Raw genomic sequence first — 23,316 nt, forward strand, 5'->3', positions numbered from 1 at the left:
AACCACGAAAGACTCGAACCAGCGATTGTAACTCCTGTGTGCTTCACGGCTACGTGCTTCATTTAGACGCCGGTCTGTTTTGCAGTATACGCGTTGCAACCCAGCAGCAGCAACCAGCACCTTCGGGAGCAGTATCACTATCCTTGCGACGCTGGATCGCGCTATAAAAAGTGCCGGGAGTGGCGGCTTCCTCTTATTCTAGAGTATATTCCAGTGCAGCAGCAGTGTGCTGCAGGATATAGACAGGCAGGGTGCAGGCATTGCTGCTGCGTCGGCGCAGTTTCGAGCACGCTTGGTCGACAGCGAGACAGTTCAGTTCCAGAGGCGGCTAAACACGCGGGCTGTTTGCGGCCGAAACACAGTTGCCGGATATGCCGTAAAATGGCAATGGTTTGCCCATTCCGAAATGTGAGCTTGGCACATGGTAGCCTTAGCCGCTTAAGCGCCATGAAACCCAACACAACACATTCCGAAACGTTCGCTGGCTACAAAGTGCGCGACCATCCGGTCATTATCATCATTGGCGCGACATTGACGCTGGCCGAATGCAAGCCAAGAGGGTTTCTGGCGTTGGTGTTGTCTTATCTCCCTTCATGCCTGTTGTTTAGCGCTAGTACCATGTCCTCTGCGATAGGGTCCGCCGCGGTGGCTCAGTGGTTACGGCGCTCGGCTGCTGACCCGAAAGACACGGGTTCGATCCCGGCCGCGGCGGTCGAATTTCGGGGGAAGCGATATTCTAGAGGCCCGTGTACTGTGCGATGTCAGTGCACATTAAAGAACTTCAAGAGGTCGAAATTTCCGGAGCCCTTTACTACTGGGTCCCTAATAGCCCGAGTCGCTTCGGGACGTTAAACCCCAGTAAACCAAAGCACCAAACCATGTCTTCTCTAGCAATGGGAGGGTCGCACCCGTTGTGGGCGCGCACATGCGAGTGGCGCTTTTCAGCTTTCGCCCAGCTCGGCTAGGCGGCGCTTACACCCAGTTTTTCTTGTGCGGCGCGCTCCGTTTACATCTACCCGCAACTGTAGTCCCTGTACGTTGCAGGCATTTCTCTAGGTTCAAGCACGCGATTTGAGAGTCATGAATATTTCCTTTTTGTTTTCGTGTCGGAATAGTGTCGGTTTTCTCATAGGTGTTTTGTCCAAATCTGTTTGCAGAGGTATACGTTCAAACTGTTTTAGATTTTTGCGATCTGTTTGATTTATGTCAATGTTGAAATTATCCTACCTTCCACCCTCTCTGTCACGCAGCATGCCGCTTGCGTGGCGCATTCCTTGAAGATTTATCCGATAAGTTCGCAAGCAAACTGCATGACCGCTTCGTTTTCCAAAGGCTGCTGTCGCTATCCTCATAATTCTGTGCGTTTCTCCTGGCACTGCACCCATTTACTCGAGGTGATTGCATAACTTTTCAGCTTATTTAATGGCTTCTTCGAATATTTGCCACCCACCGCTCTCTCATGACCTTGATGTTTTCTTCAACCAATCTTGGGGCAGTATCGTTCTGTTGTCCCTTTAATTTAAATAATTGCCGTTTTTTTTAATCCTTTTCGATCTCATCTGCATACTATTTAGCGCCTTCATACATGCCTTCTGAGGGGTTTGGAATGGGGTCAACTAAGGGATTAAATTGACATGTCCACATCATGTGGTAGGGGTTAGCTACCTCTCAACAGTGTGGGCACTGCGGAGAGTATAGTGTAGGGTACCGCTGGTGTAACTTAGCTCGCGTTGGGTATGTGTTGGTTTGTGGTCTCCTAAGGGTGTTCTCTTCTAACTTATTGAGCGATTTATGTGGTGTTGGGTACTCTTTCCTGGCTGTTCTATATGGCGCGAGATTGTGCTGCTGGTTCGCGCGCACTTCAGTATCCCTGCCATGAGCATGTTCTCTCCGATGCGAACGCCTCATCACGGCCAGCGGCAAAACTATGCGCGCCGGGACGTGGCCTCCGCGATCGCAGCCCGCTTTTGAGCAAAGGCGCGCCGCTGGAGCAGATCGCGGCGGCCACGGCCGGGATGAACGAGGCGATGAATAAGTTTCCGATGCGAGCGCCTCTTCGTGGCGAGCGCCTGATTCATCGCAGCACGCGTACTTTTGCCGTTCGCCGAGAAGCGGCGCTCGCAGCCTTGACGAAATAAAGCCCCTCAATAATTTGAAAGTAGCGACACTCTCCTCCACTCCGGCGTTTTCCTCCTCGAATATCCTCGCCCGCCGGCTGCGCGCGCTGCACACGGCACGCTTTTTTGGGCGTCGCTCGCTCGCCGTGCGGGCAGTTGCCTGGCACATGCGCGCGCTCTTAAGTTCGCGCTTTTTCCACGCTCTGTTATTGAATAAAAACGCGAGAAAGACATGCGACACGCGTGACTACCACGAGCCACATAAATTAGCGTCTCGTACGCGCAATGAAAGTGCCAATTACGAGCGCTTGCGGCACGAACAAAACCACTTTCTGCATACATCTCACATTCTTTTTGACTTTTCAGTACCGTAAGCCTCAACACGGCATAGTATATGAAGCATAATATTTACAATATATTTGAACATTCCTGAATATTTTCAGCATACCAATGTTTAGTTAAATGTGTATTCACTTCGAACTAATTATCGCGGAAGTACAGTTTATGAAGTTGTTCACGAGTGGAGTTTCAGAAGTGGGATGGCTGCTGGGAACAAGCTGGGGCATTTGCTTCGATGGCCGTTCTAAAATTTTTCATTAAGGTTCAGACTGAGTTTGGCACCACGCAGTGCACATGCAACGGCTTAATCGTTTTTGTAGTTGAGAATTTTCGCGGTGGCTTAAAAACGAATATGAACTTTTCATATACGCATGAAACGACTTCAGCTCCCGCTGTGGGCGACCTTAAGGTGATGTCGAGCCGAAGCTGAGAGCCAAAGATCCGCGCACCGATTTTCCGTCATCCAAGGAAAGTGTCCGCACCCCAAAATTTGGCCCTCTCAACCACCGAAATTTGACCTTGTCCGAATTTCATCAAAATTGGTGTCAATCCTAATTTTAATATGACCAATTCAATGGTGAGCTCCAAAATTAGGTGGGCTATCCCCAAAATTTGTCTCTCTGGACCCCATAAATTTGACATCCATATTTGACCAACATTGGGGTCCAACCTAATTTGACTATGGGAAACTCAGTGTTGGCTTCCAAATTTAGGTAGACCACCCCCAAAGTTTGGCACACTTGGGCATTTTCTGCCTACATTGTACTCCTTTTTAAATCCGCTTAAAGAGATGTTTCGTTAGGACAGAAAAAACTGATAGCAACGACCGTGACAACACCCAAGAGAAAGTTATAGGGTGTTAGCAATTTGATCAGCCACAGTCAAGGTTATCCTAAAGCAAGTGCCTGACTAATATAATTATGCCTTGATTATAAATACAGTCACAATATGACACACAGTATTTCAGATGCAATGTTTATTACAGATGAGTCGTGTAGTTTTACGCCGAAAATATACATAAAAACCACGAAGAAGCCAGCTGTGGACATCTGTCTCCCGTTGGGTGCAGTTCTCAAAACAAAACACAGAAAACAAAAACATAATTAGGGAAATGAAACAGCTCAGATGTAGGCCTATAGGTTTTGAGCGGATGATGTATTCAACAAAAGGCTACGCGACCATGCTCAACTGAAGCAAATGATCGCAAACTGTAGAAATGAATATACAAAAATGGCATGCATTGGATATTTACCAATACTTGAGTAGATTCAGGCAACGATGGAAAGCACTGAAGTTATTAAAAATGAATTATTTATGTGAATGCAATATGAGGTCTTTTCCGAGAATGTGGCATTGATAATCTCACCTGGTAGAAGCGTAACGGTTCAGCAAAACAACAAATAAGCATAGATCGTTAGACAAGTTGCATTCATTAAAAAAATCTAGGTTAAATCGCGCTCGGGACACGCGCCGCATTACTGCGATGTGCACCATTACCAGAGGTGCGAAAAATTTACCGCACCGCGGATACCGCTGCACGCATACCAACACTTTTGCTTCCACACTTACTAACACGTGCACACACATTGTATGCATCAGCCGCCGCTATTATAGCACGTTGAGCGGAACCATGAAGTGACAACAATAACACGCATAATGACGCAAAATGATCAGTGAATTAAGTGAGGTTGTTGGCTTTGTGATGCGCATGCATGCAGTTTCAGTATACACAGTCGCTTGGAAGAAATGCACAGTTGCTCGCAAAGGTGGGCAGTCTTCGTCGGGGTAAAGTTCTTGCGGCCGATGTTGTGCAGCCGCTTTTTTCTTCTAATGCTGTCTTTCTTGCCGCTCGGAATCGCGAAAAGAACAAAGGCTTTTTTCACGCTGGCTTGTGCACTGAAATGCGCAGCAACTCGGCATAGCGCTGCTCTAAAAGAGCGCGAATGACGCGAAGTGCAAGCGCGCAATGCCAGGGAGCTCGGTCGTAGCAGCGGCGGCTGGCCAAAAAATGGCGCCGACGACAAATGAAAACACAAAAAGAGCGAACTTTCCGCGCGCTTTTCCTGGAGACCGCCCGCGGAGCCAATCAACGTTGAGAAAAGCGCCGATGGGAGAGGTGAGAGAGGAGGATCGGCGAGGGTGCGCGGCGCGGCGGCATAGTTCACAGAAAGACGCTACTTTCAAATTATCGAGGGGCTTTATGACGAAAGTGCGATGGTCGGCGTCCGTTGTTCTTGGCGCCTATGAGCAGGCATAAAAAATATAGGAGGTTATGAGCGGATTTATTAGGAGCACTCATGTCACGATCTGAATGTAACCCACTCTCACCACGGCTCAGATCATAATCTGCATGTGAGCCCGGACTGGCGACTCAGGTCGTGATCTGAAAGTGAGTCCGGACTCACAACTCAGATCATGATCTGAGTCGCCAGTCCGGGCTCACGACTCAGGTCATTATCTGAAATGAGCCTGAGTGAGCACGAGTGAGTCGAGTCATGAGTGTGTCCGCCTACTTATGGTGTCAACTCATAGCGAGAGTTTTACCGTACCCAAACACTCTACCATACTTAAAACATGGTAATCCTATCGACACGGTAGGTGCTTGGAATGCGTCAACAGTAATTTACTGCGATAATGAGACATCAAAACTCCGGTGGGGTTTACATGGTGGCCAACCAATAGAATGGCGGTTTCTGTCGAGATTTCGTTGACTTTAGACTGCCCCGCAATTAAACGCGCGCTGTAGAATGCTCCTCATAGCTAAACCGGTGAATTTTTCGGGCTCAAATTTCGCACAGAAATGACATTTGGTCGGCAGAATTGTATTATATATATTCGTTGGGGGTACTTGCCTAAATCGATAAGAAAAATTCGGATATTCGCATCGTCTGTGGCGACGACGAAACGAAACAGGCCGCCCTCTCAGCGATTTCACCGGTGGCACCATCTGATTGGTCAACCGTGGAGATAAGGCGTAGGACGGGGGTCTTTTGCGGGGGGCTTGAAGACACTTCACCAAAGGCTTTACCAATGATCACAGATAGCTAAGTTTGGCCAAAATTGCACTAAACGTGAATACTTTCGTGGTACAGCATCGTCAAGCCTCCCGCAAAACACTCTCCCACCTCCTTTGCTAAATCTCCTCGGCCGACAAGCGACATGGCGCCACCGGAGCAGTCGCTGAGACAGCGGCCTGTTTCGTTTCGTCCTCACCGCAGACGATGCGAATATCAGACTTTTTGCAATTGTTTCAGGCAAGCACCCCGAACAAATGTATTATAAAACAATTCTGCCCACCAAATTCCATTTCTGTGGGAAATTTGAGCTCGAAGAATTCACTACTTAAGCTCGCACGTGCATTCTACGGCGCGTGTTTCATTGCGGAACACGCTGTACGAACACTATGGAAATTTAAGAGAAATTAATGTCCATTTCTGTAAGGCAAGTAACGAGGCGTTTACCAATCTATTGTTTTTAGTAATAATCATTATGTGTCATGGTCACGTCAACTTATCAATCAACACCGTGTTTACAAACATCAAGGACGCTCGCGGACGCTGCAGGAGCCAGCTGGGGTTATCGTCTGCGCCATCGTTTGTTACGATTCACTGTTCAATTACGTCCTTTGAGATCTTCCTTCCATGCAGAGAGCATAAGGAATGTATTTATGAGTAAATGAGGCACATGCGGGAGCATGTCGGTCTGCACGAGAAGCTTGTACGATTCGGAGCAACACCCAGCTGATTGTACAGAGGGCAAAACACATGTCTAGAACGACCGAACTGCGCGTTCCGCAGCTCCCGAAACCGCTGCGACCAGGAAGGCAGATAATGACGACGAAATACTATGAGTTTAACTGCATATGCTTACTTCCAGACCATTTTAAACCAAATGCTGTAGCTAGATATCGCGCATTCAGCCCGAAACACGCCCAGAACGTGTTCTAGGCAAGCGTTTTGCCCTCTGTACACGTAGTTGTTATGGCAGGTATGTCCGATATCACAACACACATATATAGCGACGTTTTAAAAATATCTCACTTCTAAAATGACGTTGCATACTTTTTCACGCTTTTCTTAAAAGTACTTGCCGGTGGTTAACGAACGGCCTCCTTCGGAGGTGCTTTCTGAAAGGAGAAAATTTTCGAAAGCTTTTTTACATTATTTCTATAGGCCGCGCTCCCCCCCTGTACACCCTACCTTGAGGCAACTCCGACACACACACACACACACACACACACACACACACACACACACACACACACACACACACACACACACACACACACACACACACACACACACACACACACACACACACACACACACACACACACACACACACACACACACACACACACACACACACACACACACACACACACACACACACACACACACACACACACACACACACACACACACACACACACACACACACACACACACACACACACACACACACACACACACACACACACACACACACACACACACACACACACACACACACACACACACACACACACACACACACACACACACACACACACACACACACACACACACACACACACACACACACACACACACACACACACACACACACACACACACACACACACACACACACACACACACACACACACACACACACACACACACACACACACACACACACACACACACACACACACACACACACACACACACACACACACACACACACACACACACACACACACACACACACACACACACACACACACACACACACTCTCTCTCTCTCTATCTCTCTCTCTGTGGGGTTTTAAGGATGCATCGGCCTTTAAATGACGTCCCCTAGTAGCTTATTTTGTTATTGGATGCGCGCGGCTTTTTTATAAACGAAGAAGGAGCCTCATAGATGCAGTTTGAAATCAGGAAGCTACTTCGAGAACTTATGTTTGCATGTATTCCTAATGGTCGCAACCCCTACTGCTACCCAGCGCCATCGCATCTTGCCTGCGCCACAGATCGGTGTTATCTATTCCTTAGAATGAACACTGGTAGCCAATCATCGAGGTGGTAGTCGTTTTCTCTCTCATTCGTTACTCGGGTGACGCAGGGATTTTGAACGCTCTGGTTCATATGACCTGCGCGGTGGCACTCCCGCAGCAGTGTCCGCAATTCCTGAACATGCCCGTTTTTGCACACATACGCTGCAATACTTCTCACTTAAACAGTTTCACCCAGCGTCCCTCTTAAAACCTCGGCGGCAACTCCCAAGCACTTGGCCGCGATGAACAGTGCATCCGACCGTACTTCGTTATAATGGCGGCCATTGCAGTGATCTGTCGTGCTGCCGTCGGGGGGGGGGGGGGGGGGGGGGGGGGGGCGTGTGCCCAGAGAGTTCCATGAACCGCACGTGCCTCTTCCGCAGAGGCCATGGTGAAGTCCAAGTGGGCCAACCTGCGCTCCCAGTTCCAGCGTGAGGTGAGGAAGATCAAGGAGTCCGCGCAGGGCGGTCACCCGCTAGACCGGTACGTGCCCAAGTGGGCGCACTACCAGCAGATGCAGTTCCTGCGACAGGACGACGCCGGCGACGCCGGATGCCAGCCGACTGAGCTGCTGCCCGACAACAGCATGGTATGTGCGCCGTTGCTACGGCTCAGCTTGAGCATGCGATGCGCGAAAACTAGGCCACCGCTGGCATGCATTGCGTGCAGCTATCGAGAAAGAAAAATGATGCGAGTGTGTCCCTCTCGTTGGTGTGGTCGTGGCAGCCACTTCACGGGGCATCGACGGCCTGCGCTCTGTAACCGATATTAGAGATTATATGTTTTACGCGATAGCGTAAGGAGCTTGTTCTGCTAAAAAGCCGGCATCGTAGTCGTCCTGCGTCAGTCGGAAAAAATCCCATAAGTTTCAAATGAAGCTAACGAATACGGTCCAAATGAGGCCAAAATTACCGAGGAGATTCTTGTAATGGGGGTATTTAAGAATGTGCAATTCAGTAGACGAAATTAGCTGGCATTGGGGTTGAACCCAGGCCCTCTCCTTGCCAGTAGGCGGCCATGTAACGCATATGCCACGAAGGGTGCTTGGATAAAGCGTGCCAGACGGGCACCTAGTGAACGCATTGTGGTGTGTGGACTTAGTATTGTGGTTTGGGGCGGTGTTATGGTGCTGTATTGTACTGAAGTAAATGGTGTGTATGTTCATGTCAACAAAAGATGAGAAAGATTAAAGGAGGTGAAGTCTCTATCGCGTAAACTCTTAAGGCGACGCTTTAGCGTTCTCCTAATTTTTTTACCATACCGGGGATGCATTAGCGGAGACGTGTACCGGTTTACCGGACGCCTCCTGCGCATGGGCAGTGGCGTCGGTGAGGTCAGGCTGGGCCATTGCGCATGCTCAGCCGGCGTCCTGTAGACCGGTGCACGTCTCCGCTAATGCATTCCCGGTATGCTAAAAACGCCTATTTTTATCTTAGCGGCGACTGATTAGCGAAAATGCATGCGGAGTATATAATGCCTGCTCCGCTCACGCCTGGCACGCGTCACACAACGGTGCCGATGTCACGTGCTCCTTTCGCAGCGACCCTACTGAGAGCGGCGAGAGGGTAGGGAGCATGTAAAATTTCAAGAAATTTTGAATGGCACGAAAAAAACCGTTCCTTTCAGGGTTTTTTTCATGAAAAATTGGAAATTTTGCATAACGTGACAAAAACAGATTTATTTGCAACAGCACAACGATCAAAATAATGCTCCGAAGTTCAGTCGAATATGCAGTTATAGATGTCATATTACATACAGTGCATACAGTTTTAGGCACTCTCAATACCATGCGTCAAAATCCCGTACAAACTATGGGTTCCAAAAACTAACTCACATAATTCCTCATACATTAAACACCTATCCATACTCGACAGAATTGTCACTACAAAATATGTCCGAGGTCATATTTAGGAAAACTGTTCATGAATATTTTTGTTATAGCTAGTTGTGGTGTGTTTTTACCTAATCAGTTTTTGTCTTTGTTATGTTTTGCTCTTAGTTTTGTTGTGCTTAGCTCTATGCATGACTGATCTCTGTTTCGTTGTCAATATATCCGCTGCTTTTCTAGTTTCTGTTACTTATGGAAATTTTGTACCATTGCCAAGTGCCACTTTGTTTTTTTTTTACATGGGGAGGGCAGGCCTGTCAGGCGCTACTAGGCGCCTTTAGCTTGCTCTCCCTTGTTTGCAGTCTCTGTACTGGCCAAACAAAACCAATAAATGAAATGAAATGAAATATTGTGAAACGAACTTGTTCTGTTGTACCGAGAAGATAATGATTTGCACTTCAGGCGAATATGGAGAAATAAATATCATATTTGTGGAACGAACTTCTTGTTCTATTGCAGCGAGAAAGAAAACATGAAAGCTAATCTATAAGTCAGTCCATATCGGACCCAGAGTCACTGTCGCTGGATGCGGCACTACGCGCAGCAGCATGGATTGAAGCTGTGTCCACTGCTATGTTCGACTGCACATACACAAGCTTTCGAACGCGTTCCCCTGAAAGCCTGTTGTGAATCCTTGTATGAACGTTTCCGAAACGTGACCAGTTTCGTTCGCAGCTGGCGGATGTTGGTGGTACCTGCAGCTGTCGCCAAGCCAGACGAGTTAGCGGCTGGTTGATGCAAAGGCCTTGCCACCAGGTAGATGGGGCCACGTGCTTCGCTGAAGACCCCTGTCCTGGACCAAATTCCTGCTGATGTCCTGTACTCTGCTGCGTTGGAAATCAAGAAGCTAGGCTTGTATTTAGCTAAAACCGCTTACGTGCACAGCAGCCTATGTTATTTATGCCATCTGTGTAGCGATGTAGAATTTGCAGCCATTTTGTTCTACTTCAGCCACGAGTTAAAGTATTGGTGTGTTGTTAAGTCAAGGCTGGATCTTATATGTGACCTGGCCTTCAACCCGCGTACTCGCAGCACGAACGTTTTAAAAGCACTACCTGGCACCGGCGGTGACGACTGCTCTCCAATCGTTCAACGATGCACGCTGTAATGGTTCTCAAGGCAAAAACAAAAACCTAAACTAAAAGCAAGCAATCATAAAACCTTGAAATGCATTGTGAAATTTTCGATGTTTCTTTCCATTTTTTCTCGTCTTAAAAAAACGAAAAAAAAACTTTTTTTTTCTAAAATTGCAGTGTTTTTTTTCAGGCCTTCACATCTCTAGACAGGCCCACCGACGCGTGATGCACTCTCGTAGGCGTGGTCAGCGCTCCTTCTGGTCGCGCGGTTTCGATTTCAGCCGTGTGTGGCTCCGGAACTGGTTTCGCTGCGGCGATGAGAATGACCACAGGCCTCTCAGTAAACAAGGAGCATAAAAGTAATAGTTGAAAAGTTGACTATTGAATATTAACCAGATTGCTGTAAGCACGTCTCGGGTGCATTCTGTTACATTATAACGCTTGCAATGCTATTCCGAAAAAACTCTCTCCTAACTCAAAAAGCCTATTTTTAAAAATTCCTCACAGTCTCAGAGGCAACACCCCGTATATGTATGCGGGCGTGTACAGATAACACAAAAAGCCTATTTTTAAAAATTCCTCACAGTCTCAGAGGCAACACCCCGTATATGTATGCGGGCGTGTACAGATAACGACAATAATCGAGGTCCCATAGCCATTTTTGTTTTCAATGAATTTTTATACCGGGTGTCCCAGCTAAATGTAACCAAACTTTTAAAAAAGGCGAAGTGTCCTAGTCTAGTGAAACCAACTCAGGGTTGTTCATAGTCGCGTGGCCTAGTCTTGAGCATTTTTTCGCTCTTCTGTCAATTAATTAGTTAAGTTTAATTAGCTAACTTTTTAATTATTAACTTCAGGAAGAAAGTGTCAATGCAAAAGTTTTATATCACCTCGAAAAACCGCTAGTAGTGCTGTTTCCGTCAAGTTATGATTTACGTAGCTTCATTTATTGGCCTTAAAAGAAAGTTGTCACGTGACCAGCTGCTCGCTCACTTCTCGCCCCAATGTGCACCGAAAGTCTCATCGAGGAGAGGACTTCAGGAAAAATGATTTTTATTCTTTAAGGCGCGTCTTGGGACGTTGAAGTGGCACAGTTGCCATGTGGAAACCTTTTCTTATTGTGCGGGTTATGGTTAAAGGCCGGTAAAAAAAACTACTTTACATAAATATTACTTTGCGGCAAATGTCTCAGTAAGCTGTTTCTCAAAGCGATCTACAACTTTTCCATTCACACTTTGTTCCTCAAGTCAATAATTAAAAAGTTCGTTAATTAAGCTGAACTAATTATTCAACCTTGAAGAACGAAAAAAATACTGCAGACTAGGTCACGCGACTCTAAACAACCCTCATTTGGTTTCAGACGGCTAGGACACCTCGTGTTTTTTAAAAGCTTGGTTACATTTAGCTGGGACACGTGGTATATATTGAAAATGTGTCAACACAAAAGAATTGACCCTAGTTGTACAATAAACGCGGTAGTTTTTTTTTCATTAAAAAAAATGTATATCACGAGAGGCGCAAAACGTTCCTTTTGCAGTTTCCTAAGCTTGGAAGTTTGACTTCCTCCATAACCGAGAATAAAATTTTGTGGAACCTGAATATTTTTGCTGAAATTATACGCAATCTTTTCCGTTTGAAGCAGTGCAAAACCGTTTTTGGTTTTTGAATTTTTTTGTCCTTTTGACCCGAAGTGGTCGAAATTTCCGGAGCCCTTCACTACGGCGTCCCCCGTAGCCTGAGTCGCCTGAGGACGTTAAACCCCCATAAAGCATAAAACGATAGTACATTCTCACCTTGTTACAACGGTTTCGGCTCAAGAGCAACGGCAGCGCTTGCGCATAAACGGGCAAATTACGCAATCCAGGCTTCAGAATTCGCCTGCATTAACGCACGAATGCTTTCTTTATTGTTTTACTGATCGCAGTGTTTGAGTTCACAAATCATTTAAATTTTAGCCTGAGCCGCAGTGGCTGACACCACGTGCTCTGGCTGTTAACACAATCAGTTTCGACCAAGCGGCATAACAGGTTCCAAAAAGTTTTAGTGAATAAGTCACCTAGTTTCTCTAATTTTCAGAATGGTAACTCATTTTTGCGAGGAGTGCTGTGACTGTACAATTAGCCAGCTAAGTTCAAGTTGCCGCGCTTTTTGTTCAGTCGTTGTTTGAGCAGCCTGGTGCTGCCATCTCTTGAGCGTGTGCCGAATGTTGAGGCGACAAGTTTCAGTAAGGCCTGGAAGATGGCACAGGACCCCTGCCATCTTTAGCAGTCTTTCGGGAATTACCAGGGCATAGTGCCTGCGCTTACGTTTGGGAACGTTGCTTTGTACCAAAGGGCACAAGTTCAGTCGGGACTGGAAATAAACCGGGCAGCTGTTGGCAGAATACCACTAGGTGCTCACGCCAGAACTACAAATGAGGCAGTACAGGGGACACAGGCTATATGCATCGTTTGTAGCGCGGGAAGCACAAATTGAAATATTGTATGAAGAACGCCTGAGGAAACTGGACAAGGAGAGTTGTGCAGTTAAAATTTTGAGTACTTTTAGAAAGCGCTTTGAGTTAAAGTGGCGGAAAAGGACTAAACGCTAACCAGTAAATATACAGTAAACCGGAACGCGGAAATAAAGAGCTTCATACGTCGGTTGAAGAAAGCAGAGGATGTGGGGTGGAATAACTCAGTGCTGGGAAAAAAAGCAGACTCTGGGCCTCCACAGAAAAAAGGAAAAGGGAAATCAGGAAGCCATCGTTCTGCAGTAAATCTAAAGGTGGCGCCATGTGGTTTGAAGCGAGATCAGAGTGTCTTGGAACGCGAAGCTGCAAGAAGAAATTAGAAGATTGCACCTGTTCAGTGTGTGGTAAATTCATAGAAACAATTGAACATATATTATTGGATTGTGACAGTATCTACCCAGATACGGACACAGTCACTCCCCCTGAGGCCTTAGGGTCGAGTGAAAACGAAGATAATGAATGAACCCGCTGTACTCTTCAGTCGGAAACAGCTGCGTGATTGGTTGGTTAAAAGCAGGCAGTGACATAAAGATAGGTCAGAATGCAAAACTGGGAATTTGTAAAAGTCAACTGAATTTGTTTAAGGAAGAATTTCTGGATAGCACCTGTACAGGGAACAGATTGGTTACATGAATATGAAGAAAAAAATTGGCAATATATGGCACATGCTTGCCACCACATCCTTTCTTGGGGGACGCTCTGAGGCTGGATTTCACTGGCTTTTGCGTTGACCTTTCGAAGCAACAATTTTCCTCCTGCAGTGCATAACAATAAAGGTCGTGAGTATCCTCAACGCTGTACAATGTTTGCATGGCTACGTGTAGATACGCAGCATGTAGGTAGAAGGATAGGTTCTCCTAGGTTTTCGCAGTGACTATGGAATAACGGAAAGATGGAGAAGAGGTAAAAAGGGTACCGATGAAGAAGACAGCTTTCTTAGAATAGAGTGGCTTTAGCGGGAATTATTTCTTCAGCTGTCGTGCCGAGCGATTCGCGTGCGTATTTGCAATTTTTTTCCACCGAATGGCTCTTTACTTCTGCGTGATGTAGTGAAAATCAGAAAAAAAGAAACAAAGTTTGCAGTGAGCTTCCGCCACATCAGAATCTCAGGCAACCTAGTTGGAGGTCATATCAGGGAAATATTCTGCACCAAATGACAAGCCCTCCGACTGCGTCTTGTCCTCTTTGCGCTTATTGAATTTCGATCACTCTTCTAGAAACGTGAAGATGCGGTGTTTGATGTGAACTGCTAGTCTAAGACCCCGTGGCTATCACACGAGAAATGGTTAAGCCGGCTCTTAACTCGAGAAAAGTAGATTTCACCGCGAAGCAGCAGCGCGTCTTCAGGCTCCTCTTCCCGATTTCGTTGCGCCTTTTATTCATTTCCCGGTGAAACCTACTTTTCTCGAGTTAAGAGCCGGTTTGACCCTTTCTCGTGTTCCATCTAGGAATGGCGCATACTGTACATGCAGCCGCAAGTGCCAAAGAAACGGCACGTCGACAGAGCGATAGCAACCACTCTGCTCACACCCCGAAACAAAGGATTTCATAAGCTGATAAGCCTTTGTGCAGGAAGAGGCGCGAAGAACTGGCGTGACTGCGTACACAGAGAAAACGCAACAGGTCCAGCAAGTTTGTAACTGAATCGCGATGTTCATGTTAGCTTGTTTGTGGAAAACTGCTGCGGGGGCGCACGTTTCTGCGTTCATGTTCATGTCGCTCTCTGTACAAGGTTTTGCGGCGATTTTTCGTCTTCTCCTGTGCTCATTCCGTTCGGCTACAGCTGCCTTTGCTGTGCGCAGCTAATTTTGGAGATTTTTTACTTATTTTTCGACACATTTAACGCTATAGCGTTGAGTTTCCGGCGGAAAACCCGGCGTCATCGTCGGCGGCGGTGGCGTGAGCGAGAAAGCCGTAAAGAAGTAACTTAGGTGGGTTACCTGTTGCGCTACCTTAGGACGTCATCCCAACCTGCTCACCAGATTGTGAGTTGACTGTCCCCATTGACAGGTCGCTGTTATATTAATGATTGGTCGCTAGAGGTTGCTCGGGAAGAACAATCTGGGTCGCACTAGCCCCACCCAGTGGCAGCACCAGCCATCGCAGGGCAGTGGCGCATCGCTTAACCGCTGCACCACAGCGCCTGGAGTGGTATGAGGACTCCCAGGGGTCTATGAATGCAAAGGAGAGAATGACCAATTCCGCATATATGAGATTAACCCATTAAAACTATCGCGCCATAGCCTTCAGCGTTAGGGGAACAAGCTTTTTTGCTGATGTTCAGTCCAACATAAGTTCTGCATGATTCTGCATAAGCATAGGTTCTGTTTAAGTTCCTCAGCCACGCTGCAGCCATGCTAACTTGTGAAGTGGCTACCAGGACGCAGGTGACCTGTAATAGCGTTTGTTTTGTGTTTATTTGCTCTGGCGTTTTTGTAGATGTGCCATTTGGAGGACTTTCTTTGCACATCCTGAACCGTTAAATAATCTTTGTGCAAATAATTTCTTCGGGGTTTAAAACAATGGTGATGCATTTTTATGATTTATGTAAATAAATAAAAACTGAAGAAAATGAGGAGCTAAGGGTGTGGGCGATGCGAAATTAAACAGAGAATAAGCGGAAGGCGGGAAATGCCAGGTTTTTGTTATCGCCCTTCTCACTGTAAAAAGAATTAAGGACCATTCTAAGCACGCAAGAAACTGAACAGCTTCACTGATGAAGCAATGTTCATTTCTAGTAACTACTCCACGCTCTTCACTTTTTTTTTGCTAGTGTGGAAAACACATGAATTGACTAACGTCAATCTAACGCACGAAAACAACCGAATGCGAACATTCTGCTTGAAAAATGCACCCAGCGCTTAAACTCAGCTTTTGGCGATGTTTTTCTGACATTTGCTTTTTCAGTACCAGTCAGGGTCCTCCGAGCTAGCTAGTCATGGACTTTAAGTTCTGCGAAAATTAGCGTGCTACTGGCAGCTCGTGCACGTTCGAAAGATATCCTCTTAAAAGTTGAACTCTGTTTGTAGCAGGGATGTTGCTCAGTGCTTGGTAATATGTTAGCCAACGCAAAGACGAGCTAGTCACCCAGCATGAAAATCTTTTTGCCGCAGGACCATATCCCGGAGACACGGGAGAACGAGATCTCCCAGGCTGGGCCGTCAGGGCACACGCCCAGCGTCTGTGTGTCTATAAAACGCAAGTGCTTCAGCGACAACGGCATAAACGTGGGCAGCGCCGGAGCAAGCAGTTCAAGCAGCTTCGTCGGTAGCCGCTACCGGCGTGAGTCGCCCTTGGAAGAAGCTGGAAACTTGCAGGCAGCCGTGCCTGCCATGGGTGCGTGCCGCGCCTTCGGTCTCATGATGGAAAACTGCGTCAGTGAAATCCCAGAGGGTCCTAACCGTGACCTGGCGATGCTGGTTGCATACCAGGCTCTTGTCAGATTCAAACTCACTCTCAACGGCCATGGAAGTGACGCTGTGGACATCACATTGTCCGAGCTCTTCAGGAGTTGAGCCGCATCAGCTGATCTTCTCAAATACAGTTACATGTTGTAGACGGTGGCCCAACTGATCCTTGTCGAAGAATTTTGAGCGGATGGCAAAACCGCAGCTGTGTGGGTTGTGGTCACTAGTTTTATAATGTAACATACAGGTGCTTCTTATCATGAGAAATGTTTTTTTGAGAGGTGAGATTTTGTCCAACACCAAAGTTGCTTTCTATCTTTACTTAGTTCCTGGCCTTGTATGGTGCACATGTGCTGTTTCCAAGGGTAGATTGATCACTTTCTTATCGGTGGTGAAATCTGAAGCATGTAAGTGCTGGAGCTGTTTTTGTCTTAGTGTAGCTGTTTGGATGCAGGGAGAGTTTCCAGCATGATCACTACTGAGATAGAGGGCTGTATCACAAATACATCTAGCAATGACTTGCATGGTATGGTTGTCAGATAGGGCAGTCACAATGGTGCAACAAAAAGCCTATCACGAAATATTGATCTGCATTTTTGTTCCTTTGTGTGCCATAAAAACTAATCCATCATGACCCTTTGCTTATCAACTTTGGAAATGTAAAAATTTCCAAGCAATGTTAATCACCATGAAATGCATCATCATGCAGCTTTCCACAGTAATCATATCAGTGCCATAATTGTTTGCCTTCATGCTGTCTTCAAGTCTTATCACGCTTCCATGATTTTGTCGTGTGTGAATGTTTCTTGAGGTTTCAAAGAAGGAAGCATTTATGAAAAATGTACAGCACAAGTTTGTTCCTCCAGTGGCAGCTATTAGGTGGTTGTGCAAGATGTGTTATATGTAATATCTATGCTGTATTTAAGATATTACATAAGAGTTCTTTGTTTATTACAGGTGAGCTTGCACTTTGCTTTTTGGAATTCACATTACAGATGTAACTAAGTGTTTTGCAAAGTAAAGTTTGAATCCTGTGCAGCTGATATATCAGTGTTGCTGCTTCGAGTGCTTGTCACAACATTAATAATATTCCTGTTCATGTAATGTTTGTTGCACCTAATGTTTTAGTTTTGTAGTTCATTGTTCTTACGTTAGAAATGAAGCTAAATTTTCCTTTGTTTTAGCAGAGTTGTTCCCTTTTAGTTTTATATTACGATCTTATTTCAGTAAAGTTTGGGACGTTTTACCCCGCCGCGGTGGCTCAGTGGCTACGGCGCTCGGCTGCTGACTAGAGACGCAAAATTTCAAGAAATTTTGAATGGCATGAAAAAAACCGTTTTTTTTCAGGTTTTTTTTCATGAAAAATTGGAAATTTTGCAAAACGTGACAAAAACAAATTTATTTGCAAAAACACAACGATCAATAATGATGCTCCGAAGTTGAGTCGAATATGCAGTTGTAGATGTCATATTGTGAAACGAACTTCTTGTTCTATTGCACCGCGAAGATAATGATTTGCACTTCAGGCGAATATGGTTGGTTGGTTGGTTGGTTTATGGGGTTTAACGTCCCAAAGCGACTAAGGCTATGAGAGACGCCGTAGTGGAGGGCTCCGGAAATTTCGACCACCTGGGGTTCTTTAACGTGCACTGACATCGCACAGTACACGGGCCTCGAATTTCTCCTCCAAAGAAATTCAACCGCCGCGGCCGGGATCGAACCCGCGTCTTTCGGGTCAGCAGCCGAGCACCATAACCACTGAGCCACCGCGGCGGAGGTATAAATATCATATTTGTGGAACGAACTTCTTGTTATATTGCACCGAGAAAGGGAACATGAAACCTGATCTATAAGTCACTCCATATCGGACTCAGAATCACTGTCGCTGGATGCGGCACTACGCGCAGCAGCAGGGATTGAAGTTGTGTCCGCAGCTAGGTTCGACTGCACATACACAAGCTTTCGAACGCGTTCCCCTGAAAGCCTGTTGCGAATCCTTGTATGGACGTTTCCGAAACGTGACCAGTTTCGTTCGCAGCTGGCGGATGATGGTGGTATCTGCAGCAGTCGGCAAGCCAGAGGAGTTAGCGGCTGGTTGGTGCAAAGGCCTTGCCACCAGGTAGATGGGGCCACGTGCTTCGCTGAGTCCCAGACCCCTGTCCTGGACCATATTCCTGCGGATGTCCTGTACTCTGCTACGTTGGAAATCAGTTTACCGATGTCCAGTGAAAGGTGCCCTGCTTGCTGAGATATCCACTCAAAACTGTCTGCAATCTGCGCATCGTCCAGGTGTCTTCCTCTATATCTTGCATCCAGCAAATTAGCAGCAATGTGGACTGGTCGCAAACAAAGCTTTTCGCGCCTGGTGATCATTTCTTTCGCTCGAATCTGTTCCTCGCTTGTCAACGCGGAGGTCGCCAGGTTTGCTGCAAGTTCAATTCTAATGGAATGGAAGGCTTCTGGAACGTCGGACAGCAGAGCATTGTCCGACTCTAGTGAGGTTATGGCTGACGCAATTGGTGTAATGAGGAACAGGCAGCTTTGCACGGACTTCCAGAAACCGTCTTCGTCCAAAACAGTTTCTCGCACGGACTTGTTAACTTTGAGATCACTCAATATCACGGTCTGCTGAAGGGCTTCCTTGTTTCTCAGGAGGCTTTGAAGTGACAGAACCATGCCTCCCCACCTTGTTTTGCTCGGAAGCTTTAGAGTTTCGGTTCTCCCTTTACCATCTATTGATTCTTGTTTCTCCTGCAACGTCGCAGCAACGATGTGGGTACGCTTCACGTACTTTATAACTTGCCTTGCCGTATGGTGGACATCCTCCAATGTCTTTAGATTCATCAAATCATTCAAAAGCAGGTTCAGGCCGTGAGCTGCACATTCAATGCATGTGATATGCTCGTATTTGCTTGCAACAATACTGCAGGCTGCTTGCATGTTGCTGGCATTGTCTGTGACTAGCGCCACTACTTTACCGCTTCCCAGCGATTCAATCACTTTGCAGATCTCGGCAGCAACATACACCGCAGTGTGACGATTTTGGCCTGTTTCAACAGCTGAGTAGAAGAATGGCTTTGGCGTTGCCGCGACGAAATTCATGACTGCCTCGCCACGAATGTTCGTCCATCCATCTGTCAACAGTGTCAGACACGAAGCGTTTCTCACGGTTTCCTCGACGTGTTGCTTTACTCGCGTGTACTCCGAGTCCAGCAGAGGTCCACTCAGAAGGTGTCGAGAAGGCAGAGAATACGACGGTCGAAGCATCTTAAAAGCTGCTCTCCAATGTTCATTCTCAGTCACAGAGAGAGGCACATTACTTGAGTAGATCGCTCGAGCCAAGGCAGTGTCGATTTGGCTTTGCTGCTCTGGAGTCTTGCGGTCTACAAAAGGCGCAATACTCTTGATTTTTTTTTGGCAATGGCTGCTCTTCATCGTGTTTGCAGAATTCTGACTCACTTGCTTCAATTGATGACTGAGTTGAGACACCAGCAGGATGTTTGGCGTTCGTTTCTTTGCTGCAAATTTCCTTGATGTCCAGCGGGCATTTCTTACACGCCAACAGGTGCCTTGTCAAACGTGTGGCATTCGGAAATCAATGCTGAACACTGCAGTACTTGCATACTGCTCGCTTTGTCCCGCCAGTGGACGTTTCGCACAGAGAAAAGTGTTCCCAAACATTCGACCGCGGGCGAACCATTGTCACAGCCAGAACCGTCTACCACGCTAACAAAGCGGCATGCACTCCGAGTAATCGTGCTTGCGTTTGTTTTGTCAGAATCCAGATGGCAGCACTCTGCAGCCCTGTCCACTGTAGACGATATTGGCTGTAGTAGTTAATGGTTCAGCTTGGTTGCGCCTACATTTCGTTAGATGGCAGTGCGGGTCCATCACGCTTGATCTCGCTTAGTGTTACCACAGTTTCAGGTGTTACTGTGTAGCCGTCCTGCCCAGGAAGCTAGGTTTCTATTTGGCTACAACCGATTACGTGCACAGCAGCCTATGTTATTTATGCCGTGTGTGTTGCGCTGTAGAATTTGCAGCCGTTTTGGTCTACTTCAGCCGAGAGTTCAAGTATCAGTGTGTTTTTAAGTCAAGCCTCGATCTTATATGTGACCTGGCCTTCAGCCCGCGTACTGGCAGCACGAACGTTTTAAAACCACTGCCTGGCACCGGCGATGGCGGCTGCTCTCCAATCGTTCAAACATGCACGCTGTAATGATTTTCAAAGCAAAAACAAAAACCTAAACTGAAAACGAGCAATCATAAAACCTTGAAATTGCATTGTGAAATTTTCGATGTTTTTTTCCATTTTTTCTCGTCTGAAAAAAACGAAAAAAAACCGTTTTTTTTTTCCAAAATTGCAGTGTTTTTTTCAGACCTTCACATCTCTACTGCTGACCCGAAAGACGCGGGTTCGATCCCGGCCGCGGCGGCCGAATTTCGATGGAGGCGAGATTCCAGAGGCCCGTGTGCTGTGCGATGTCAGTGCACGTTAGAGAACCCCAGGTGGTCAAAATTTCCGGAGCCCTTCACTACAGCGTCCCTCATAGCCTGAGTTGCTTTGGGATGTTAGACCTCCATAAACCAAACCAAACCAGTTTGGGACGTTTTATATGACAAATGTTTTTGCTGAGCACCTGGCAGCTTGTGTGACACATATAACACGAGTTCTTCTGGTGCATAGCTTATGGTTTTTCCCTACATCTGGAGCTTATAGTTTCAGCTCTGTTGTTCATTCCCATGAGACTAGAGTGTGTCATTGTGATTATGATAGAGAAGTGACTTAAGACAACTAATTGGCAAAGAATTATTTCATAGACTTTTGCTTCCTTGCCCATCAATTTTGAACTGTTGTCTGTACTTTCACATGGCACTTTTCTGTGCTTCTGCTTTATTTCTTTATGTCACGCTTATTTCAAGAAAATATTTGTGCATGAAACATGAATGGTAGTTTTGGTACGTTCTTCCTCAAAATGTTCCTAGTCCTCTTATGAGTACTTGCACACGTTTATGGCCAAGAACATTTGCAATGTGGCAGTTAGAGCCTTTGAAAGAGGCGCGTAGCGACTGCTAGCTCATACACGGCATGATCATTTACCAAGTCCATTTAATTATGTGGTCTTTCCTGTGCACTTGCAGCATTTTCGTCTAATTCATCTGAAGAGCCAAAAATTCACAACGTTTACCCTTGTTGTGTAAACTGCAAAATTGGCCATTAACTAGCATACTTGTTGTGAATATTTAAATCTGTGCTCCTTTCACCCCTTCTTTAATTCATTTTATTCTGGTAGAGCTCAGGTGTCCGCCCACCTTAATGGTTGGACTTTTCGGTTTTTATATATATTTTTAAAATCAGCAGACTTTTTCTGGTATTCATTTCAAAATGCAAGTTTTGTTGTTTTTGGTGGATATTATTTTCAGTGGAAGAATACCTTTTTTTCACAGATATACGGGTGTGACACAAAAAAAAACGACTGGTCCAATAAATTATTGTACTTACATAATCAGTTCTCTGTGACATTATCACCTTCAGCATTCACACACTTCTGCATTCGGTGCTGCCATTGCTGGTAACAGTTCTGGAACGAGGTTTTTGGAAGGAACTTCAGGATATTCTCTGTTTTTTCCTGAACCTCTTCAACTGAAGTAAAAAGGGTTCCCTTCAAGCAAGATTTAACTTTAGTAAATAAAAAAAAGTCGCATGAACCCAAATCAGGTGAATAAGGAGGACACCCCATCACAGTAATGTTTTTGCTGGTCAGTAATGTTTTTGCAGACAGAGAGGGCCGTGTGAGCGGGTGCATTGTCCTGATGCAACAGCCATCCATCACTCCACAACTGTGACCTTTTATCCAAATTTTTTCACGAAGTCTTTTTAGTACTTCAATGTAGTAGTGTTGATTAACAGTCTGACCACTGGGAACCCACTCAATCATTACGATTCCATTAATGTCGAAGAAGACAATTAACAATGCCTTGAATTTTGATTTTGACATGCATGCTTTTTTGGGGTGTTGGGGATCCTGGAGACATCCACTGCATTGACTGGCACTTACTTTCTGGGTCATAGGTAAAAATCCATGTCTCATCACATGTTGCAGAAGATTCCAACAAATTTGGCTCGTTTGCAGTGTGTTCTAACATGTCCACGCACACGTCTTTATGGCAGTTTTTGGTCATCAGACAGAACTTTTGGAACAACTTTCGCACAAATATTCCTCATGTGTAACTCGACCGTTAAAATGCGTTGAACAGCTTCCCTATCCAAGTTAACCAACTCTGCCACTGCACGAACACTTAATCTTCGGTCACCACGGATCACATCACGAACTTTGGAAATGTTTTGGTCTGTAATTGCTGACCTTGGGCGCCCAGAACGTTCATCATCTTCCACACTGTCTCTTCCCCCTGAGAACCGGTTATGCCATTCAAACACACGTGCACGAGACAAAGCTTCATCTCCATAAGCCTCGGCTACCATTTGAAACGTTTCCGTGGCTGATTTCTTACGTTTCACAAGAAACTTCATGTTGATTCGCTGTTCGGTTTTTGCATAAGAAATTTTTCTGGCAGAATGCTGTTGCACGCGCTCACTCATTGACGCAGCACTCCCAACTGGCGTGATCGGTTTCGTCGAAATTGGCCGCATAAGTAGCGGAGGTGTGTGGGATGACGTCAGCAAAACAATTTTTGCCAACTGCACTCTTTTTTCAAACTACACACTTAGTCTCGTTTCTTTTGTGTCACAGCTCGTATGGGGATATGTGGCACTCTTGTGCACTCAAAAGTCACTTATTCTATATCTTGGCTTATTTGTTAGGAAGCATGGTAGAAGTGCAAGTAATTAGGGCAAAAATGGTCACGTTTAGCTTCATGGTTGCAACATTCACTACTACCGCCGTAAAAAAAATAGCAGCATGCAAGCGAAGTGATCAG

At 46.1% G+C, this 23,316-nt stretch overlaps 1 protein-coding gene across 3 annotated transcripts in view; it reads left to right on the forward strand.

Moving 5' to 3' along the window:
* The window catches only part of LOC149358095 (uncharacterized), a 28,349-nt gene extending 10,934 nt beyond the window's left edge, over nt 1-17,415 (forward strand). For 2 of the 3 annotated variants that reach the window (XM_089585046.1, XM_089585044.1), the window contains exons 2-4: nt 7,878-8,083; nt 10,058-10,138; nt 16,084-17,415. In XM_089585046.1, the coding sequence (XP_089441172.1) occupies nt 7,883-8,083; nt 10,058-10,138; nt 16,084-16,485 (684 nt within the window). In that variant the 5' untranslated portion in view covers nt 7,878-7,882 and the 3' untranslated portion in view covers nt 16,486-17,415. The remainder of the gene's footprint in view (nt 1-7,877; nt 8,084-10,057; nt 10,139-16,083) is intronic. The other variant, XM_089585045.1, reaches the window with a different exon arrangement.
* Nucleotides 17,416-23,316: the final 5,901 nt, after the last annotated feature.

This window comes from Amblyomma mixtum, chromosome 3 (genome assembly GCF_055824585.1).
Source record: "Amblyomma mixtum isolate Tamu chromosome 3, ASM5582458v1, whole genome shotgun sequence".
NCBI lineage: Eukaryota > Metazoa > Arthropoda > Arachnida > Ixodida > Ixodidae > Amblyomma > Amblyomma mixtum.